The following is a 23,549-nucleotide window of genomic DNA, read 5'->3' on the forward strand; positions in this document are numbered from 1 at the left end:
TTCCATGTTTTAGATAATAAAAGAAAAATAAAAGGTATGACAAACAAGAGGGAAAGCAAAGCACAATGCTGCTCACAGTGCACTACCTACAGGCTAATGAACACTCAGAACAACCTAGCTCAAACACTTCACAGCACACCTGGTGGACAGAACTGTATGCACCTCTGCTAGTGGACACACTGACAAAGGAGTATACAACCACTGCAATTACTTTTAAATCATTCACAGCACGTGGACAAGTTCTGACAACTATTTTAACATCCCTTTATATTCTACTGTTAAGCTAAGTAACTTCATAATTAACCATGAAAACTGACACTTGGCCATAGCATATTTCTTGTGACTCATTCTAGGCCCATTTGTCAAAAAGTGTGACTCTTACTGAGCAGCAAGAGTTGGGCCAACAAGAGGTGGGTGCATTCTATCATTTGGGCAGAACAGCAAAACCCAGCCTGAATCATCAGTGCAACCTTCTGCTGTGTTGCCAGTACTTCCTATTAAGTTATGTATTGCCTGTCACATCAGGAGTTTGTAATCACTAAAGAAGTAAGATAGAAACCAAGAAGAATTCAGACTTAAGAGAGGTTTAGTTTTACACTGGAGATTTGTCACAGATGTCTGGGTGAAGAGAATATATCTACTGGACATGTACAGTACCTGGTCGTGGTGAATTCAGTTCAGCAAACCTCTTTAGAATATTGCTAACCATCATTGGAGCAGCAACAGAAGAGTTCTGCTGCCTGGGAATGTCAGCCTGTTGCGTTGTACCCGAAGCCATATCATAAATAATTGGAACAATAATACTAACAGCTTCCTGTGGGACTGTTGTTTTCTGTGTTAGCTGAAGCTGTGGGGAAACAACCCAAAAAGAGTGTTAAATGGAATGACCATGTACTTCAGTGCAACTTCTGATACAGTTAAACACTCCAGGCCTACAGACAGCATGTACTTCCACCCCCGTTTTCAGACATCAATTCTGTAACAGAGAAATTATCAGCCAGGTGGAGACTATTGACTTCTCAAAAGCACCCCACAGTGAGCATTGCCTTGGGCACAACACTAAGGTAGATTTGTTCTGAACATCTCATCTCTCTCTCCTCTCCCAGTACCACTAATGTGCATGTCACCCGATCTAGGTGGTTAGTGCCTCAAAGAAGAACTAAACACCCACAAGGGGAACACTTGAAGATGCAACCCAGAGGGAACTGAACTTTATATATTGTCAACATCTCTCCAAGAACACGAAACACGAGAAATTGCTGTGCTTTAGTAGGAAGGAGAGTAGGAATACGAACTGAAGTCATTACAAAAGAGATCCAAGCAAATTGAGGATTCCAAACAGCACAACACTTTTAGCTATTACAGCTGTCAAATACAGTGGGCTTATGTTTTGCTACGAACTCGTGATGATCTCAGAGACATGCAGGGTTAGAATTTTAAAACAGATAGCTCTACTTACAAAAAACAACATTTTGGATTTCAGCACAACAGCGGGTGTTCCTGGAGGCGCAATTGGTGGAGCGCTGGGAGGGATTGTTAAACAAAACTGCACGTTCCATTTCAGCTGACTTGCCTGGTCAGGGAACTGTTCAGAGAGAGCAGCGCAGAGAAAGAACAGCAAAGTTCAGTGTCATATGCAAATGTCAGTGACATACACAGCTATGGAACTGGGAAGTGCCACAAAGCAGAATGTGCCTCTTTAGATGCAGATGTTGCCAAGTTTAGAGAAACCAGAGTAACTCTGAAAGAACTGAGCACAGTAACACAATCAGAAAGATTCCAGTCAATCTGTACATGTGCCTGTTGTAACATGTCTGCAGTTCCTTAAAGTTATCAGTTTAAATGAGAAATTTTGAGCATTTCCAGGAAAGCTAGTAGTAAAATGAAAACTTCTCCAATAACATTAAATAACTTATGTATAAATTTAGAGTAATTTGTGTGTTTGTAGATAGACACATCAGCTTTTTTCTAAAATATAACAATCAAAGTTGGGTGAACTGAATAAATGGAACAGCTGACTTACCAGCTCCAGTTTCATGATGTGTACACAGTCCCTGAGGATGTGCGTGGGAGCCCCGAGTAACTTTGTGAAGGCTATCAGGGTGTTTGCTTTAAAAGGTGGTCCTGCAACCTAAAGAAAGACACTATTTAGTAGTGCCTATTTAGATAATAAATATGTAATTTAATATGCAACCAGCATGCACAGCTGTCAACTTTATATTTTGCAGTTCTTACACATGCCAGTGAAAGTCGGCAGGATCACTCAAAACAACACCAGACATTAAAAGCAATGCACAAATACATCAACACTCTTGATTTCAGTACATACCCTTGTTTCAAAGAACTTCTCCAAAACCTGCAACTCCTCTGATTTCCACTGTCCTGTATTTTCAGGTGTTACTTTCAGCTGCAAGGTCTGGTTGGTTTTGGGATTGAGAGCAACCCTGCATTTCAGTGCCTCAGTCTTAAACATAATGACACCTGGTTCATTGGAGTTTATTAACTGTAGCTGCATAAAAAGGAGATTCACAGTCAATTAGTCATTCATTAAATGGAATGAACTCACACACACACTCTCTCTCACTCTCTCCCAAAAGTGTAGAGATCAATCTCTCTTTCCAGAAAGAAACACATGATATTTTAATACAGGTAAATTTGCCTTGAGAATTAAGCTTATGCCAGATTTGGTTTCTTTCTCTGCCACTGAATCCATGCCACAGAAGTGAAGAGGCACATTTGTCTGTCCCAATCCCTAAGGTAACATTCCCAACTGAGTAGTTAACATTAACTACTAACTCACTTCTCTGGCAATCCTGCCAAGGAGTGCTACCCACAGTAATCCCATGGCTGTTCCAGTAAACTCCCAATGGACATGTTAAACCCAAGGAACCCACAGCATCTGAAATCTAGATCATAGACTTAGATCTGAAACTTGGTCATAGACTTGCTATTTTAACAGTTACACAATTTCCCCAGACCAAATCTATTTTGTGTGGAAAAGAAGTGGAATTAAATGATTTCTTTAAATTTTGACACTTTAGATGGCAAAAATCAGAAGTACAGCACAAGTCTAACAGCGAACAGTTATTTTATTTGAAGCATTTCAGTTTGTGCCTGATTTGAAAGACACAGAGCAGTCACATACCCACAGGTCCCTTCAAACTGAAAGCGTACCGTTTCCTGTTGAATGATCCTCTGAAGATGCCTCCTCATAATCACTGACCCAAGGAATCGCTCAAGAGGGGAGCACAGATAGCTGCCAGCTAGTCCTGGCACGAGCCCAGGGGTAGGAGAGGGCAAGAGCAGAATATTCAAGGCACTGTGGGTGAGGATTGTAGGAATGGATGCAGCCCAAGAGCGCTGAGGTAGTTTCCGAGGTGGAGGCATGCTTGTGGGCATGACTTGGGAACCTGTGGGGACACAAGGACTTGCAGTTAGGGAGGATTGAAGCTGAAATATGAGACAGATATTCACTTCAATTGTCTCTATTCATCAACAAGTCCTCTGGGACAAAGCTCAATCCTTCTTATTTAAGAGTTTGCCTGCCTAGTGATAGGCATCAGACAGACAGGGAATTAGTTTTGACCCTGAACCCATGCAAAGAATCTCAGTTAGATTAAAATCCTCCTCCCTTTTCCTCTTTCTGCAGCATGCCAGCAGACAGCAGGTTTGCACAACAAACTCAATGGGATGTAAAGATGGCTAAATCAGTCGTGCAAGAGCAGCATTACAAATCTATTATGTGAAAAGTTAGTATTTGGGCTGGCAAATGTGCCTATCATTGCTTTCACTCTGAAGACTTTTCTCTTAGTCATGGAGTTCAATAATTTCAGACTGATTTCTGCACTGCAACAAAAGCTATCATCAATCCTGCTGACATTTATGCTGTATGCTCTAGCTCACTTTTATAATTTGTTATTGAAGATCTGAAGTAGGACAGAATCAAGGCTTAATTTCCTTAGACATTTACTGCACAAGGACAGTAAGGACTGTTAGACTGACACAAAAACTACCAAAAAGAGCACAAGTACAAGTGTTAAACATGAGTGTTTCACAGTTGTAACACTGATAAAGAAGCCTACTTGTTCCAGCTCGTGGGGAATGAGAAGCATCAGGGACAGGTGAGTGAAGGGAAGGGTTGGCTGGTGACATTCCAGGCATCCGTGCTGCTGGTGATGGACCAGAGACCTGGGGAGATCCTGGCCAATTCCCTGCACGCTGACTGGGTGACATCATGGTGTATGGTGAGCTTGGGTCTATGGTACCTACAGATGTTACAAGACCATTATTATTTCTTTAGAAAGTAAAAGGCTTTCTAATAGAGAAATCTAAAAGAGGCTTACCAAAATCTGTAAAACACAAAAGTGCCTGCAAGCTTTCACAATATTTACAACCATACAAAACACACAAGTGGGGGCAGAGAGTAAAAAATCAAGATACAGATTTCAAGGGTTTCCAGGTTGTATTTTTTAAAAAGTAGAATGTTAAGGAAAATTGTCATGTTCAACAAGTAATAGGTTCTAAACCAAAAGGAGCTCTTGCCTACAGAATGGGACTTCTACTGGTCCTTAGCAAAGGAAGCCTCAGCCAGCCAGTTCCTTATTTATTCAGTATCTTACAGTTATTGCTGCAAAGGTATCTCTGCTATACAGACTGATCATAACCTTAAACCTACTCTGTGGTACATCTTTCTCACTTTGTTCATCTCAATAGTCAAAACACTCTTCATTTGTTGTGATCTATAGAACAGTTTCCAACGTACTGTGATTATACAAAGGATTGTTTTGGCAGCTTTCCAAAAAAACCAACCAAATTAATAAAGGAAACAACCACAGGCATGTTACTCACATACAGATATGTCAAACCAGCCAGACTTTGATAACATTTCCAAATTGCAAGTATGTGAATTTCTAACCTGTTCCACTTATTTTTCCAGGAAATGTAAGCAGTGAAAACCCACTAACTAATCTAACAAAAGAATATATTCATTAAAAGCTGCAGCCACTGTTCTGCTACAAGACCACATTGAATTTCCCTAGATTAGTAAGCAGAAAGGAGTGACTGAGAGTCAATTTTTAACATGTTAGGAACACCTTGACATGCCATGCAGCTACTTTTGACTGTTGTGAACAATTAACACTCACATATATGAAAACAGCTACTTGAGCCAATTACAAAGCATGATTTTTTTCTCAATTAACTTAAGTCTGCTCTGAAAAACTTAATTTTAAGAGGCAAATCTGCCCTCCCTGTCACTACATCTATACCTGCCAGTAAAGAACTCACCATGTGGGCTGGCAAAGTTAGCTGTTTGTCCCATTGTGATTCCAAGAGAGGAAGGTGAAGGAGTTGGACCAAAGGATGCTGGTGATGGTGCTCTTAAAGCCCCACTAGGTGAGCTTGCAGCATGCAAATTTCCTGATCAAAGACATCACATCATTTGATATACACATTTCCCATCTTTCTGTTCCAATTTTTTTCTATCAACTGCTCCCTTCTTTTTAGGGAGACAGCAAACAAGATTCAAGAGAATTTGTTTTTGCACTCAATGACTTTATTTTGTACATGTGTGACTGTTATATTTTTCAGGTTGATTTACCACACAAAGGAAACTTCCCATGATACCTGGCTTGAAGAATGGCATTTCCCCCCTGCCCAGCCCTGCCCAAAATTAAGTATTTTTAGCTGTTGTTCTACAACAGCTGGGAGCTGTTGTAGAACAGCAGAGCTTTGGTGATAAAAAACTCTTCTAAAAAAGCAGGTATTGAAAATTAACAGGTTTTTGTCTTAGCAAAACAGTACTGTTTTTTGTCTTAGCAAAACAGTACTGTTTTTGTTTTATAAACAGTAGTGATGAAATAGCCCCAAATATTACACAGCTAAAGATGACAGTTTTACTTAACGGGGTTTTTTAGCTTCAAAATGTACTTTACAAAACATGCATAGCAGGACCCCGCTTTTTTTCCCCCCCAGAGTGTAAACTGCATTCTCTTGGCTAATGTGGGGCTAAATACAGCTCAAATAATAGAAAATCACACATACACAAAGACCAGCTCCCAGCCATCCTACCTGGTGACTGTGTGTGCATCATGGATGGGGAGGGTGTCACTGTGTTGTGGTAGGAGGTGGGTGGGGAGGTGAGAGGATACGCTCCTGAGGCTCCTGCCTGTTTTGCAAATGGCTGAAATTGTCAACACAGGACAATGAAAACTTTTGTACCAAACAAAAGTTAAGTATATGCAGGAGAATACTAATGAGGCTTAACTCTTACAGGTTCATCCACACAGTTGTTTGATTTTCTATACTATCTTGTTCAGTGCTTACTTTTTTTTTCAGTTTCTTCTAAAGACATAATATCTCTTTACCTCTCTCCCTTTATCTGCCACCCTGTATCAGCAAAGCCTCCTGACTCTCCCTCCCATCTTTTATCTTAAACAGTTGTTTTCCCTCCCTCAGTCCTTTGCTTCTAGGCAGCAAGTCTCATGTGACCTTCTAAAGCTGCTGTTCATATGCTATGGGCTGTTTACACTGGAACGAGAAATGTAAAATAAATTAATACATTTTGCCCGAAGGGGAATTCTACAGCAGAGTGGGCTTATAGTCTCCCTTTCCATTTGGTTACTGTTAATCCCTTTAGAACGTTAAGTTCTTAGAAATCTACTGTTGTGGAAGACAATAAACATTTATTTTGCCTGAAGGGTACCTGTTGTTGTGGCTGCTGTGGTGGCTGCTGGGGTTGGAGCTGTGATATCAAAGAATCCATCATGTCTCCTCCGATAGGAGAAGGTGGGTTGTCATCTTCATTTACAGATCGTCTGCGTGCATCCTGATTGCTGTCAACAAACATGTTCAGGAATGTCTGTGGAAAAAGCAGTTTTGTTAGCAGTTTGCCCATTTAAATTTTACTATACAATGAAGGCAGTATTTGCTAAGCTTTAAAACTACCTTTATCAGCTACAGGACATAGGAAATAGGCAAGTCTCTGGAACTACATACTAGTGGACGTTCATTAATTACAATATTGTTAGCCTGCAATATATATCAATTAATAAACAGAGACACTTGGCTCTATAACAATAAATATTTCCAGTAAATTGAAATACCAACATTTTTCTTCTCTCCTTAAAGATAAGGAAAAATCTACACTTGGAAATTCCTGTTCCAGAACAACTCCTGAATATACAGAACCTACAGGGCTGATGTATTAAACCTACAACGACCCTGTTTGGTTAAGAACATCTAAGTCATCTGCTCCACAGCATTCTCTTGTACTCAGAGGAACCTGCCAACTTTTTTGAATTAATTCCTCCTCTACCTTCCCATTTCCATTCTCTTCTACCACTTTACACTTGTATCTACAATCTCCTTCTTTTTTCCATTAGCCCTTCATTTGGCATTTGTTAAAGAGGCAGATGTTCAGGATCAGTTAAATGTAATACAAGAAAATCAATATTCAGTTGCAACTGTCAGAAAAAAAAAAATAGCAAATTAAGCTGTTTCTTAAAGGGTGCCCATTTTACAGTATTTCAGCATAACTAGCACTGGTACGAGATGCCCTAAGGTATTCTGTCAGTGTACAGAGATTCATTTTTAAGGAAGAGTGAACCAGCACTGCATTTAGAAGGAAAGCCACAAGCTCCTGCCACATGCTGATGGGAACTGTTTTAAAAGAGAAGTTTCTGTCTAGAATCATCTGACATGGACTATTGTCCCACACGCAACTTATGAGCACTGTACTGCCACACAAAGCAGTTTGTGAGGAGCAGTTGAGGCTAATCCTGGAGCACACATCCAGCCTAGACACAAAGCTTCAAATTTCAACAAAATGATGCCTGAATACACAGATTTAAAAAATGGCCTAGCACTTGATGTTATTTGTTTTAAAGGAAATGTTTTAATGCAAATTAATTAACAGATCTACCAATAAATCAAAAACTTCTATGCTCAGAATTTTGGAAGGACTGCAGGTCTCCACAAAGAAAACCTGCACCAAGCTCTTCACCTCAGATTCATGCTTCCAAGTGAGAAGGTCATTTATTTACAAGCTGCCAGAGAACACGGGGGTGCTCACCTTTAGCCCGGGCGCGGGGTAAAAGCCCTCCACTATCTTGCTGTTGTCGAAGAGGCTGTAGGCGCCGTCGCGGATGGCCACCACGCCGCGGCTGCGGCAGTAGATGTCGATGCAGTACATGTTCCTGAAGGCCAGCCTGATGTGCGTGGGGGACTGGGGCAGGATGGAGAAGCACTGGTAGGCAGTGTTGGTGCGTTGGGTCAGCCCCAGCATGGGCACGGTCGGGAGTTTGTTGATGGCGTTTAGTGGAGCCTGAGTGTCAAACAAAACCTGGGAGAGAGCGGAGATTGAGAGGTCAGGCAGCTTATCCAAAAGGAAAGGTCAGGGAAAATTAGATGCTTCCTGGCAATGAGATTCATAAACAATCCTAACACTCTTGAAGAGATTCAGTTTAATCAGAACTCAGCTCCCTAGTGTCCTGCAATTTTCTTGACAGATGTTTTTTAGAACATTACCTGTAACAACTGCACCACGTTTGGTGTTTTATTAAACATCTCCTGGAGCTGGTGCAGAATTGTGTTGTGACAGTTACTGCAACCTGAGTTTGGGCCAACTGTTCCCAGTGAAATATGGAACTTCTGGAGGATGGAGTTCCACTGGATGCTGATCTGCAATGTCACAAACATAAACATAAACATTGGAAGCTAGAACAAGTAGGTTGTAATAACTTACTTACTTATTCTACTCTTATATTACAGATTGTAATAACCTTTAATCTAAGAGGTTATAGTAAGACATAACAAGAAAGTTGATCAGATTTAATTTTTCCCCCCATTTTCTATCAAACCTCAACAGATACATATTTCACCCTCCTCAAAAGCTGCTAAGGCTGTGAAGAAAAGAAAAAGCACTCTCAGGATTAACATCAATTTAGCTGCCTGGATTGTTGGCAACTACAGAACTGGGCACTTATACCAGCAACTCAACCAAAAAGCAAAATAATATTTTCTGCCAAAGTGAGAGAGAGAAAATTAAACTTGTGAGATTCATGGTGTGGAAAACTGATTAGTGAGTTGCTGGAGGTGGATTGGTTTTCTTAAGTTACATTACACAAAAATGAGTCCTGGACAATATGTAAGGAAGTTAAATGCAAAGTCCATACTGCTGCTCTGGCTACTTACATATAGATAACATACATATGTATGTATGTATACATATATATATATATATATATATATATATATAAATATATATATTTTCCTACACTTCCCACAAAAATGCACATAAAAATACTTAAAAGAAATTCAGCTTAGAAAATGAACACACAAAGCTCACAGAAAGCAAATTTCAAGTTACTTCGCATCAGCTGCACACAAAATTACATTCTCAATCTGAAATAACCATGCTCTTACTTCTTCCTCTACCTTGCACCTAACACAAAGATGTGAGCAAGTACCTAGTTATTTAAGTAATTAATAAGTTGTAAATTCAAATACTACAGAGGAAGCTAGAGTTCTGAACAGGAGAACAGCACTGCTACAAAATAATCAATGAAGACCTCATTGAAAGCACAGCACCACATTTAAAACTTTATTAGAGTCCTCTCTTTTAAGGCAGAATTAGACATTCAGCTTACACATATCCATCCATATATCCCAGTATGGCAGTGAGCAGTAACAATACTTACACAAAGTTTTTCAGAAAAAGGCTGCCACACCAGCTTTCATTAGTGAGAAGCACACAACTGTCCTTCCCACAATATAAAGCATTTAACAGAAATTCTCAAAAATACTGAACTTCTAGCAACCCAGCAAATCAGCAACGTGGCACCCTCTCTTTTCTACATTCATCTATATTAGTTCCACTACAAAGAAAAATTGTGCAGCAAAATTCTGAGAAGTCTAAGCCTACCCATTCTGTTTTCAATCATACATTTGAAGTCCATTTAGGAGTTACTCACTGAGCTCCCCTTGGTAGTTCCGTAACAAAGGATAAGTTTTCGGTAGTTGTAGATCCGAACTTCTGAAAAAATGTTTAAGTGGTTCGGGATGTCTGTGAAGAGAGGAGGGAAGAGAGCCAGAGTGAGAAAATCACAGTCATCTGTAAGCCCATCATTTGGACAAAAAGGAGGTGATTTCTGTACCTGGTAAGGACCGTGCAAACTCCAGGACACACTCGTACAGCCGAGCAATACTGTTCCAGTCATTGAGGAACATCTCGACCACCTTGCGACCTCCAACTGGTTCAGACAACTGGTTTTCATATGTCAGGTAAACGTGACGGGTTGGTCCTGCAGTGTGAGGAGATGGGAAATACTGATCAACCCAGTGGTTCCTGAGCTGTGGTGTACAGACTGAGAGTGAACTGTGGCAAGTGACCAGGAAACACATTGAAATAACAAAAATGCATCAACTCAGCAGCCAGAATTTTGATTAACGTACACTGGTTTATCAGAAATCTTAGGAAGAGACAGCTGTCCATTTAAACCAAGACATTAAAACTACTGGAATAGACAATGTAAACTACAAAGAAACAAAATTTACCAGCATTCCTCAAACTTGCCTTGTTCCCTGGATGAAGTGCTGTTCAGTGGGCAGTTTGCAAACACCAGCTCAGCCACCCACGTGCGATTATTTCTACCTTGTAGTCGGAAAGTGCAATCAAGAAGAGATCGGTCCAAAGCCTTCTGCGTTTCCTCGTTTACACCTTTACAGGGAGGAATTCTGTACATGACAAAAACAATCTCCATTAGACACAGTAGAGCTCCACAAGTATACTACCTTCTAGTATTTCCTGAGGGACTCCCAAGTCTGGACATGAAAGGACGAACAAATCAACAGCAGAGGCAGCTGGACTGCACAGCGAGATAACCCATTCCTCTTCAAGGACTGTAGTAAGTGTATCACAAAAGCACTCTGAGCTAAGACCACTTTTTATATGGATTAAACACCTGCAAATTACAGACTGTTAAAGGATCTGCTGAATTGTCCTTATCTCCTGGTGAACTAAGAGCTTACCAATATAAAGCTCTTACATAGAGAAATAACCCAAAAAACATGGAAATAACTAAGTTCTCTGGCTATCTGAATTTATTTGCCTTCTAGAACAAGCTTGTTCTACATGCAATGAACAACCTGGCAGTTCCCTTAGTACTCACTAATTTATTCATATCCCAATGTGTGAATTGAGCACAGGGGACAGACAAATAAAACTTAAGTAAAAACAAGCCAAACTCTTTTACAAATTCCTTGAGGATCTAGCCAGAAATCCCACGTTCCACCCTTAACTTCAGTTTACAAGTTCTCTGCTCATTTGCAAAGTTAAAAAGGTAGGGCCTGATTTGACAGCAGTGCCTTTATGTCACTCTACATTTCTGCAGAACAGGAGTTACAAAGGTTTTACTCTAGGAGGTGTCTTTGGGGTTTGTGGTTTTTTGCTTTAAACTTTATTTGTTGCAGGTCCAGTTAGTGGCTGGTTGTGGCTGGCATTCCTCAGGGTTAACATAGAGGCAGGTACTATTGGCCTGCTATTAAGAATTTCAATATAACTATTTCAGTAGCCTATATGATACAGAAGAATAGTAAATTTGCAGATGATGACAAACTGAAGGGAGCACTTAACATGCTGAAGGTTAGGGCTGCCCTTCAGAGAGATCACAGATGGCTGGAGGAACAAATTAACAGGAACCTTATGAAGTTCCATGAAAACAAATGCAAAGTCCTGCACTTGGGCCTAAATAACCTATTAAATTACTGTATGATTCTCAGATATTTCCTCTACAACCTCTTTACCATGCAATTGTCTTTTCTGGAAATCCTGTGATTTTCCTCTGCAGTTTCATATAATTGTCAAATAACATATGGAGTATGTAGGCCTCTGATCTGATCTAAAATTGCATTTTCATGAATCATCACCACTTCTTCCTTAGCACTGCCTGGATTTAAGGATTGAGGACTGTCACACTGTTTTCAGAGCCCCTCAGTTTAGGCTAATGAAAGAAAAGAATTGTAGTTGGCTCTTAGTCTACTCTATTTTTCCCCTTTCTCTAGCACTGCTTCACATTCAAGTACATGACACACAGTAATAACACCCCTCCAAAAAAAAAGGAAAAAAACCCCAAAACAAAAATCTTGTTGCTATCCTGATATTCTTATTGTTACTCTCCAAACAAACCTTTTTTTTCTCTCAAGTGTATGAACAGTAATAAAACAAAACATAGAGAATATCCTCTTACTTTAACAAACGTATTGCATGGCTGAAGCCATCTCCTTCTACTTGTACTCCCTGGTGAGGAATGTCCATATTGGATAACTAGGAGTGAACAAGAAAAATGTTATTCCAAGCAAAAAGTCAAGCAAAAAACCTGTAACATTTTCAAGGATTTTTTTATTTCCCCCTGAGGGTGACAGATGTTTCACATCCTCAAGCACTGGAAAGCCAAAAAACAGTCTGTGCCAATCTGGTATAAAGTTGTTTCTCAATCCTTCCCACAAGTATATCTTTCATCCTCATTTTCCCTTTTCCCTCAACTTTTCAAGCTTTTTGCAGCGCTTTCTACTAAGAGAAGCAGCTCTAACAAGTTAGACTAGAGCAACACAGTGCAGAAGACTGAGTCACCCAGGCTTAGCTGGCAGGGGAACTCCAGAGTGAGCACATGACCACAAATTTGCCAAATACTCACATCTAGACACCAGAATCAAGAGCAGGGGAGGGAAAGAAGGAAAAAAAAAAATTAATACGTACCTCTATCCGAAGCCCTATAAAGGGCATATTTGTGTCACACATGGCTACAATATGAGCTAGCACTTTATTGAAGGCACACATTTCTCCCGACCGTTTTGGTTTCTTGTGTTCTATGGAACATGGATCTCCAGATAACTAGAATTAAAATAAAGACAAATGACGTGCATATTTGGAGTAAACACTTTAAAGAGATGTCAGGGAATAACCTAATTAATCTAAGTGTTAAATGAATCACACCCTGAGCACAAACTCCTGGAAGGATCCACTTCAGGACTGAAACAATTCAGTTTAAGTCTGTCCTTAAAACAGTACTTGTAGATTACTAAGCCATGTCAGCCTGGCCCCAAGAAGTAACTCTTATCAGCCTCTGCAAGTCCTTCTAAATCTACACATGGCCCAAAGTGTATCACACAGATAGCAGCACTCTGCATGTACAATATATATACACTCCTCTGCACAGAGCTCTGCCTTGGCTCTGAGAGCAGCAGAGAAGGCCTGGCATGAACTGAAGGACAACTGTTACAAAACAGTTTCCCAGCATCTCCCTAAGGAAGTAGTCCAAAGAACCACAACAAGTAAGATTTCAGCCATACAAACACTGGAAACATGGATACTAAAGCTGGAATTGATGCTCAGAGACTGTGATGAGCTTTCATGCACTGTAACCACCCCAATGGCTTTTGGAACACGTACCTTGCGCTTGACACCACTTTTCATTTGTTTGCCACTTTTTGTGTCCAGTACCAACTCTTCAATGTTTGGTTTGAACTGCTGTAGTAAAAGTGCAGTGGCAGGGCTGTCATCTCCTTCAGCATAGCTCACAGACAGAAAATGGTACTTGTACTCTAGTTCTGTGGGGTTGCCAGGAACATCAAACATTTCTACAACCTATATTTAGATAAAACAAATCGAGAAGATTCTCAAGCTAAGAGTAAGTCTAATTCAGTTCCTATCCTTTCCTTTTCAAAGAACAGACATTAGTTTTTTTCAATGTATTGATACTGTGGCTAGGAAAGGCTTCCAAAAAGAGAAGAAATACCAAACCTTTCAGGAAACATACAGAATGGGAAGGTTGCTGAGTAATAAATCTGTATGTGCCTTCTTCTGTACAAGCCTGAGTGATTTAGCAAACCCATAGGAGAAGGGAGGGAGGAGAGAATTAAGCATTACATCAATCACTTGGTTGCTAATATGAAGTTAACAGTACAACAAACTGCCTGGGATATCCATGACGGGGAGCAAAAGACAGAAGCATTTCTCAGTTACTTACAATGTAGTACTGGGGAAGGCGGGTGAGTTTGATGAACAGTTTGTGTTTGGAAAGGTTTCCCACTGGGTGGCTGGCATAATTAGCTAGTTGAAGAGTTTCACTGCTCACTGTAGGCAGATGTTTTATAGACTGTTTGCAGCGCTGCTGTCCAAGCCAGAACCTTGCATGGAAATAAAGGTATTAGTACCATGAAACTGGCTTTATGATTCAAATACACTGCAGTGTAGAGTATTAGTGTCAAATTAAGAGTCAGTCATATTCTAAGCCAATATCTATCACTGCAGCATAATTTAAATAAAGAAAAATCACATAGAAAATTTCATTACTTTTTATTTTCTTATCACTATCTTGTCTTCAGCTTAACAGACAGCTGTTAGTTCAAGATGAAAAGCCCTGAAATTATTTGCTGAATAAATTTTTATATACTACAATATGAAATTACAAACATTATAAAACACAGGAGGAAAACATTTAAAAAATGTAGATTGCAGTTATTTAGCGATCTGGAATCTTCAATTATGTTTTGGTATAGACAGAAAAATCTTTGCTCCCATATGCTGCTAAGCAATACAGTAAAAAAAAAATCACTGAAGCTGGATGTCACTCTAAGCTATGTTATAAACAGACTCATTCATCTGAGTAAGTTTGGAGATGAAGAGCTACATGCAATACACCAAATTTATTCTCATGTTTGGAATTAAACTTTGTCCCACTCCAACAGATTTTGCCTACAGTGGCAAGGCCAGTGAGATAAGTTAGGCTTGAAAGGGGCTCCAAAATGCATGGCTTGGGTATTCAGACAAACTTCCACTGACAACAGCAGTGGGAAGTGTGGCTGCTCAGCACCTCTCCATCACAACACACCACATTTATTGTCACAGATACATGTCAGATACAGCTGTCCTAAAAGACATTCTGTGGACTGCTGAGCTTCCTCAGAAACTGCAGCACTACCCAAGCCATTATCTCAAGTACATTATTTATAACAAAGGGAGGTTGATTAGTTTCTCCAGGGTGCCAGTGCTTCATGCATCATCAAGCTTCTTTTAGAAGCAGAATTCCTCAAATAGAGATTTCACCCTGCAATTAACTCAGAGCACTGGGAATTTCCAAAAGGACAGAGCAGGTGGAACTCAATTCTCATGCAGATGCAAACTGTGTTTGTATTATTTGCTACAACCTCTTATGGGAGCCAAATGTATCTTGTGCTTAAATCTCAGGGCTTTATGGAATGAAGATTAGAGACTTAAACCAGCAAGGGCTGAAGTGCTAGAAGATAAACAGGTATTATTTAAATCATCCTAGGCTACTTCCTGGTTTTTCTTCTGTATTGTGAGAAGTGAGATCATTCTTGTTGAGAAACAAGCAGAGTTCAGCTGTAGAAACACAGTGGAATAAAGGACATAGAAGATGAACAGAAAAAAGATTCTCAGGAAGCAAGCGGTGTGCTACTTAAAAGTGAAAAGACTTCAAGCAAAGTGTGCACACAGCAATGCATAAGGCTACATATAAGGGGGAAAATTAAAGCAGGACTATGGGATCAATTCCAAACAAAACCAGACTTTTCTTCACTGCTTAGAAGAGATGGCAAATACTCAAGGTTGCTTACAACAGTGAGAAACCCCTATAACCCCTGCTGTGTAAAACACAAAGCCATGCAAATGTCCTCATCCAGAACACAAATGCAAACTAAGTGAATTGTACAAGTCACTCACTTGAGCTGCTGAAGCCAAGGAATGATTCGCTTCATATCATCATTAACAGACTTCTCTATGTCATCGAGTGTCAGCTGATCTGCAAGAACATCAGGTGGGAGAATGGTCTTAGCACCAGTTCTTCAAACAAAACTTCAAACTTACACTGAAAGTGTCTCATCTAAATTATCTCATAATCATATAACAGCCCAGGTTCGGGCTTCAAAGGGGATCTCCTGGTCCAGCCTTTTGTGGGAAAGAGAACAGAGATGAGATGATCTAACTGCATCTTGAACATCTCCCAAAAGACTCCACTAAAACTCTCAGGGGGTTGTTAGAAGGATTGTTTGATTTCTCTGTAAAGAATTGCTTTCTCATGTTGAGATGAAACTTCTGGTGCAACTTGTAATTGTTGTCCCTTGTACCAACAGATGATCCGTAATGCTTGTTATTAACCAAATAAACTAAAATAACTTCCTTTCTTTTCTCAAGCAATGTGAAACCTGAAGCTAAGACTTGAACAGAAGTAACTCAATATATTTAAGGTCACATCATACAATTCTCACTCAGATCCATGTGAAATGATTCCATCCATTAACAGCCAAGCCAGGAACCATGAGTCATAAAGAATATGAACTGCATTACTCCCAACAATAATTACTCTGTTGTCCTCTTAAAATAATGTTAACTGAACTGTGACACTTAAACACTAAGATCCTCTGTTCTATTCCTTAACTCCAATACCCAGATTTTGACCCAAGTGTGGGGTTCATTTGCTCACAAAACTTTGCAGATCTGACAGAACTGTTCCCACAAAATTACTTCACAGCACAGAATTCCTGCAAGATATGAAATACTTCCTGGTTTTGTGCCTACTTACCAACACCATACAGCATTAGTTGAAACATTCCAGAGTGGAGATCAACAAATACATGCAGGCACTCTGATCGACCACATGGTTCCAATATTGGAATTACAAGAGTTGGGAGAGCCGTCTCAATGAATGCTAAACAAAAAATGGTATAAATAATTTCACTCAAAATTCAAGCTTATTATTATTCAAGCTTACATTAAAACTCAGCCAATTATAATCAAAAAACCTGTATATTTTTAGAGAAACAAACTTTACTTGAACATTATTATAGTGTTGACATAGAGAGGAATCTGAATATAGGAATTTCTCTGTGACAAACCAACAAAAAAAGGCAGACCAAATTTGAAGATTACCAATCCTCAGATTACTAATCTTTTAACTCACTGCTTCATAATTATCAATCTAAATCCCAAAAGTTAACAGCAGTTTAAGGAAAGTCTCATTCAAAACTAGTTCAAAATGGTGAAATATTTGCTTTCAATTCTGAACACAAGCAACTTTTACAGTAGGTAAATTTTAATCCTTCAAACCAGACTACAGTGTTCTACCAGCTTCATTTATTACATGCATTTAGATGTATGGGTATTTTACAATTATCAATGCAGAATAATTCAAAGTTAAGTTTTGTTAATTTTGAACGTTTCACTTTAGTTTTTTAAATTTAAATTAATGAAAACAAGAAACATAAAGAGAAAAGGAAACCATCCCTAGACACAACTGCAAATGAACCAGAAAAACTTCATTAGAAAACACATACAATTGTCATTAACATTGTAGCTCTTAAGAATGGCTTTCAGCTCCTGGAGTTTTTGATGAGATCTTGCATGGACACTGTCTATTAGGAGTTTTTCTATTGATAGGTGGTCAATCTGTAAAAAAGAAAAATACTTGAGTAAGCTTATATTTGATGTGTAGAGCTTCTGCATTAGCACACTGGAACAAAGGTACTTAATGAAACAATCACTTCAGAAATAATTTGCTTAGTATTGTGGTGGCCACATTGACTATCAACTTGAGTATTTGGAGCACTATAAAATACAACAAGCTACCATGAGATTCTATCTGTGCAGCAGGCAGTGGGAGGAGTTTTGAGCTAAGATTAGAAGAAGGTGTAAAAGACATTTCACAAATTATACTGCTGCCACTCCCTTGCAGACCTACTTGTTCTGGATCAAGGCTGGTCCATTTTCAGCTTAGCTTTTTTTTCTCAGCCATTGGTAACTAGTTTAAGCTAAAAGACTCCAAACACGTAACACCCCAAAGCAACACTTCATTAGGATATGATTGCCCCTACACAAACACACATGCAGCTGTAACATGAAATCCAATAAGTTTAAGTCCCGATAACAGGGCAACAATGCAGCGACAGACACTGAGTAAGGCCAACCCTACTGAACACAGAAGTATCTAGGGGCTTGCATCTACATTCTGTTGCTCTACCAGTGCTGAAGCTCATGCCACCACTTATATTCACTGTAACTTACTTGTACAATCTAAATTAAAGCATTTACATTCACATTCATTCACATTCCAGTCACATTATTTACATATTTTGCATAAGCAAAGCTCCAGATTACAGCTAAACCTTTTTTCTAGGTAACCTCACATTGCTTTGAAAGCTATTCAAGCTGAATTAAACTCAATTTTTATTCTAGCGTAGGAGATAAATGCAGAAGAGGTTCATGCACCACAGAATTATACAATATTCAGTTCAAGCTTTTGCATACCAGAAAGACCTTCCCCTAAAGAGAAGCTTTCCAAGATAAGGCCATAAAAATCATGTCTTTATCCACTACAGCATTTCACCTCAGCAGCTGCAATGGGTTAAAGTGACTGTATGTTCTATAGCTCCATCCAATTTTCTGTAGATTAATGCAGAGCAACCTGCTCAGACAAACATGTTTGTTTGTGTCACTGTTTTATACAGTATCTTAAACAAACAGAATCCCAGTGTGCCATCTACGTCATTACAGCTGAAATCATTATTCAAACACTACAACAGCACTGTATTTACCACAGCTGATAATTTTTTTAAGCTCAGAGCAAGTCCTCATAAAGGGAGACAGCATTAACTGTGATACATCTCAAATTTACAGTGGCCTCATATCTTAATCTACAGGCTGCAGACTTGATTCAGTGAACTTAGACTGTGTCAGCTGTGGATCTTCAGCAGATGCTGAAGATAAAGAGCATGTTCTTAGATTTACACATAAATACAGCACCTTCACTAAATCAACTCTATATGTAGTAGCTACATAAGTAAATGTAGAATATATTTACTATATTAACAGTAGAATTCCTACTCTAGAAGTAGAGTAGAAGGCTACCATGCTTCACTAGGTTTCCCACATCCCTCTGTAGCTGAAACCTTGGTAGTTCTTATTTCACCAAACAGACTTGTCTGTCAGCACAGGTAACATGATGGGCCAAGAGGCTGAAATACAACGTATGTACAGGAGGTGGAGGATACCATCAGTAGGAAGTTCTGTGAGACAGGTGAAAGATCTGAGCTGGGGAGCTTTTCCCTGTGGAAAAACTGTACTGAAAGTGTGAAGACTACATCATTCCCTCCAGTTTACTAACTCTCCTAAACCCAAACTCTGAAAGAAATAATGACAAACAGACATCCTGATATATCAAAGCCACATTTGCTGAGGGACTTGCAGAGGACTTATTATAATACCCAGATTTTTCTTAACTATCTTTAACCAAGATCTAGAATTATCCCTAGTGAAGCATGATCCAAGCAGGAAGTTGACCAGAGTTACTCATTTTGGATAATTTCAACAATCCCAACTTTAAAATACAGGAATTAAAACATTCAGATAAGCCACATAATATAATCTGGTGAGTGATAATGTAAAACTAAGTTTCACCCAACACTTGTAACAAACAAACCAGCTCTTCAGCACAAGATTTCCAAATCATAATGTAAGATTTTCTAAAGTGCATAGCACTGCTAGGTAGCCAACTCCAGTGATAAGGGGAAGCTGATTTTCAGAGAAGCTCCAAGACAGGAAAGGGAAGAACTGTGTCTCTATAAAGCATTTCAAACCAAACCCTAATAATAACTGATACGTTGCTGTTGTTTCCCCCAGCCTCACCATTCCATCTCACAAGTGGCATAATGCACTGTGAAGTAAGTGCAATTTTTAAGATTAAGTCAAGGCCAATAATTTGTAACAACAATTTGAGGTCCTCACATAAACATTACACAACCTACAGCAAATGCTTACTAGAAATCTTAGAAACAGCCCCTTAAATAGAGTCAAAGTTGAACAAACTGACAGTGTAAAGTACTTGAGTTTTTGATTCACAAAATTAGATGCCTCCTGCAAAGCAACCTTTACCTTCATGGCTCTTTCCATCAGTTTGGAATCACAGGCTGGCAGTGGAGGCTCATGAGATATTTGTAAGGGTTTTGAGACATCAGTTTCATCAATTTTTATAGTGACCTTATGGACAGATGCAGTCCCTGTTTTCCTGCCAAGTACCTGTTGACTTAAAATAAATAGAATAATTAAACCACACAACTAGAAGAACAGAAAATATGTTTTTCAGTAGCTAAACCTTGATGCTGTGTGCTCTGGTTAAAAACGACATTATGTCAGTTGAACTGAAAAAGGCATTTGTTTTAGATGACATTTTAAAGCAGAACTGTTGGTAAACTATAATTACATGAAGAATTCTAGATGACTGCAAATTTAACACAATCAGAAGTGTACTTGGATTGCTTTTTAAAATTTTATAAATACAGGAGAAGCAATAAATACAGTAGAAGTCTGGCAGAGATCTAATCAATTTTTAGATATCTGTGTAAATACAAACTCATTTATAACTGCATCCACTGCTCTTCTGTACATTAATGTGCAAATCATGCAACACAAGTACCTAATAACAAGAATTTAGGAGTTTTGCATCAAAAAGAAAGCAGAATTCTGAAAATTATGGCTCAAACTTGGTAAATACAATCCCTCCTGTTATTTAATGTATTGTTTGTTAACAGTCCTTTCAAAATGAACTTACTTCCAAACAGAGAGTGACAGACATTTCCCTGCATGGTACCGCTCCACTTGCACAAGGTCACCCCAGCGCTCTCGGATCAGCATTAGTGTTTGTGAATGCAAGACTTCCAGCTGAAGAGCCAGACAGAAGGAGTCTAATGCATGGAACTAAGGGAATATAAGATGTCCAGAAAGTCTGTGTACTACACAAACCTTTTCCTGTATACTGTATCAACCCTTTTGTCATCTAAGTCACACAAGACGCTGTCTGAAAACACACTAATGTACTAATCCAGAGATAAAGACATATAAACAGCACCCAATATTTCTCAAAGGGGTTTATTTTTGTGGTTTTCTAAACTCTAGCCTAGGACAGATTGATAGACAAGAGAGTCACAGCCCAGTTTTACAGATTTCTGGTTGCCATCATGTTTTCCTGAAAAGATGATTACTAACAAAGAAATTCCACTCACCCTATAGTTACCTCTAACCCCCATCTCCAGTGGTCACCCTAAAAAAACTTACTCTTTTTGCAGAAAGACTTTCACTGAAATCCATTTCACGTTGTCAGGCAATCTGCCCTTTCCAAGTGGAAAATCACTGCAAATGCTGTATCTCCTCTCATTATTCATAAAAATACAATAGAGTTAACACATCCTCATCAGCTGCACTTTACTGCTGTTCTTGGTAGCAAGAACTGCCAGCTCCCAGAACTTCCAAGTCAGCTCTGTATTTCACCTCCAAAATTAGCTGCTGCTGCTGCTGCACTGACTTACCACACAACCTGCTGCCTTGAATACCTCACCTTCACCTTTGCTGATTTAGTGTGTAGAATTTAATTTGACATGCACCTGAGAATTACAGCTTCCAAGGCCATCATTTATTTCAAGGCCACCATAACTTTGTGTTCAGACATTTCCCCCAAGCTTAGCAGGGAATCCATCTTTCCTGACTTGCAGCTACTAAGAGCAAGGCTACACCAGACACCTAACTCAGAAGCCCCTTTCAGAAGGATACGTAAGCAGTTGTACATGTCCTGAAGGGGCTTTTCATCAGCAAACAGCCGGGACTGGACCAACTGATGGATGAAGTTGATCTGCATGCTGTGAACCAAGGCTCGACCATCTTTAGCAAAATGAAAAATAAGTCACATTAGCCATCAGGAAAGTAGGTATTTAAAATAATTCAGTAAACTGATAAATTAAAAATAAAAGAGATTCAACTGTACTGGGCAATTTCCATAGCAGATATTATAACAAAACAACAAAATTCTTGGTTTATTCTGGAAATGTCAGTCATTTTACTACACTGTCACTGTATAGCTTCGTTAAGGTATTAAAAGCCTATAAAGTATCAAAACAGGACAAGTACATATAACTTCATTCTCTTAAGTGGTGCTATGCAGAAAACCCAGCATAAACAAGACTTATACACTGTCAGACAGGAATATCATGGTAAAAACAAAGTGTAAAGGTTTGAGTTTTTCTTTACCACCAGTTTCCTTGTCTTCAACCAAAATTTCCAGCTTGAGAAGGCGCCAGGGGATGTCAGGGTCATCACCCATCACTGTCAAGGTGGCCTCAAACTCACCCTCAACTCGGAACTTCACACGGCCATTAGCTAAGGAAGACAAGAATGTTTTATTTCACTCAGCCTCCTAAGATGCCTGAAAAATAAGTGTGGTAGCTCCTGGCACTCATAATGGATTACTTCCTGATAATTTCTGCTCTGTTGCTTATGTTTCCGTGCAACTGTGAACATTTTACAGTCTGCAACAGACCCAATGTCAATAAGCACCGCTGAAAGCTGTACAAACTGTCCTGAAGCTAACTTGTTAAATCTAATAACTTGTTAACACTTGTGCTTCTGTAATACAGAGTAACACGGAGCCGACTACCAGCCTAACCAACAAAACATCTGGCTGAAATATTCCTATTCTTTGCTACTATCAACAATGGATGCTTTCAGCAATACTCAAATGACATTCAGAACATGGATCTCAGCCCAGGCTGAAATCCAGCCCTGAAAACACATCTCACTGCAAAGCATTTATTAGAATATTTTAAATCCATTTTCATGTGAGGAAGATAATCTTTTGCAGAATTTATATATACACAACAAGCAAAAATTTATGCACATTATTTATCTAATTGACATGTACATCCTCACACCTGTGAACACTGCTATCTGTTCCACAAGGACTTTAAAACTATGCAAGCAAGGTCATAAAAGAATGAGAGGCAGAGCAAACAAGTAAGTACAAGTCCTTATTCTGACATGCAGGTCAACCTTCTCAATAATTTAATAAATTACATTATATACCTTTACAATTAAAGACATTTAGCAATATTCCTGCAAAAAAGTAACGATTTAACCCAGGAAATTTCATTTTCAAGAGCACCCCAGACATGCTCTTAAAACAAATCAAACTCCAAACCAGAAAATTATAGTCATTGAAATGTTTAGCTAACTGAAAACTTAAGAGCTCAGACAAATTACATATATATACTTCTGTTAGACAAAAATACCTCTAAAACTGATACTGCAAGCACTCACACAGGGACTACAGAAAACTAGCACTAAGATTCTTCAGGAACATCTTCGATCTAGGTTTGTCAGGAATGGTTTACAAATGGCTAACCCTGTCTTTGTTAAAAGCATGGACTAGGTCCATTCCCACCCTATTCTCTGTGAATCTGCAATAACCTAGTCCAGTTTACAGCCATTCTTCCTGTACAGAAGGTTGTCTTAAATGTTTGGGCTAAATGAAAACAGATCTCAAAACAGTTTAAGAGATTTGCACTGTGGTGAGCCACTGAAAAAAGGGCATGCATAAATATGAACAAATTCTGTGCCTGAACATGAACAACAAAACAGTTTAAAAAAGTAACATCGAGTGACTTGTTTAAACTCAAGTTCAAAGAGTTTCTGCAGAAAGACATAACAGTTCAAC

The 23,549-nt window shown here is 39.1% G+C and overlaps 1 protein-coding gene across 1 annotated transcript in view; it reads right to left on the minus strand.

The window, feature by feature from the left end:
- Positions 1–23,549, minus strand: part of MED14 (mediator complex subunit 14) — a 34,426-nt gene that overhangs the window by 3,187 nt on the left and 7,690 nt on the right. The window contains exons 6-30 of the mRNA XM_021546150.4: positions 22,088–22,216; positions 21,614–21,721; positions 20,619–20,751; positions 19,943–20,093; positions 17,350–17,461; positions 16,599–16,724; positions 15,740–15,818; positions 14,025–14,184; positions 13,448–13,642; positions 12,755–12,889; positions 12,246–12,322; positions 10,574–10,734; positions 10,155–10,301; positions 9,972–10,063; positions 8,527–8,679; positions 8,072–8,341; positions 6,704–6,859; positions 6,070–6,181; positions 5,287–5,418; positions 4,083–4,265; positions 3,175–3,410; positions 2,330–2,509; positions 2,024–2,131; positions 1,460–1,585; positions 658–847 (exon numbers count right to left, since the gene is read on the minus strand). Coding sequence (XP_021401825.1) covers positions 658–847; positions 1,460–1,585; positions 2,024–2,131; positions 2,330–2,509; positions 3,175–3,410; positions 4,083–4,265; positions 5,287–5,418; positions 6,070–6,181; positions 6,704–6,859; positions 8,072–8,341; positions 8,527–8,679; positions 9,972–10,063; positions 10,155–10,301; positions 10,574–10,734; positions 12,246–12,322; positions 12,755–12,889; positions 13,448–13,642; positions 14,025–14,184; positions 15,740–15,818; positions 16,599–16,724; positions 17,350–17,461; positions 19,943–20,093; positions 20,619–20,751; positions 21,614–21,721; positions 22,088–22,216 — 3,651 coding nt within the window. The remainder of the gene's footprint in view (positions 1–657; positions 848–1,459; positions 1,586–2,023; positions 2,132–2,329; positions 2,510–3,174; positions 3,411–4,082; positions 4,266–5,286; positions 5,419–6,069; positions 6,182–6,703; positions 6,860–8,071; positions 8,342–8,526; positions 8,680–9,971; positions 10,064–10,154; positions 10,302–10,573; positions 10,735–12,245; positions 12,323–12,754; positions 12,890–13,447; positions 13,643–14,024; positions 14,185–15,739; positions 15,819–16,598; positions 16,725–17,349; positions 17,462–19,942; positions 20,094–20,618; positions 20,752–21,613; positions 21,722–22,087; positions 22,217–23,549) is intronic.

The sequence above is a fragment of the Lonchura striata genome, chromosome 1 (genome assembly GCF_050655825.1).
Source record: "Lonchura striata isolate lonStrDom1 chromosome 1, ASM5065582v1, whole genome shotgun sequence".
In the NCBI taxonomy this organism is placed as follows: domain Eukaryota; kingdom Metazoa; phylum Chordata; class Aves; order Passeriformes; family Estrildidae; genus Lonchura; species Lonchura striata.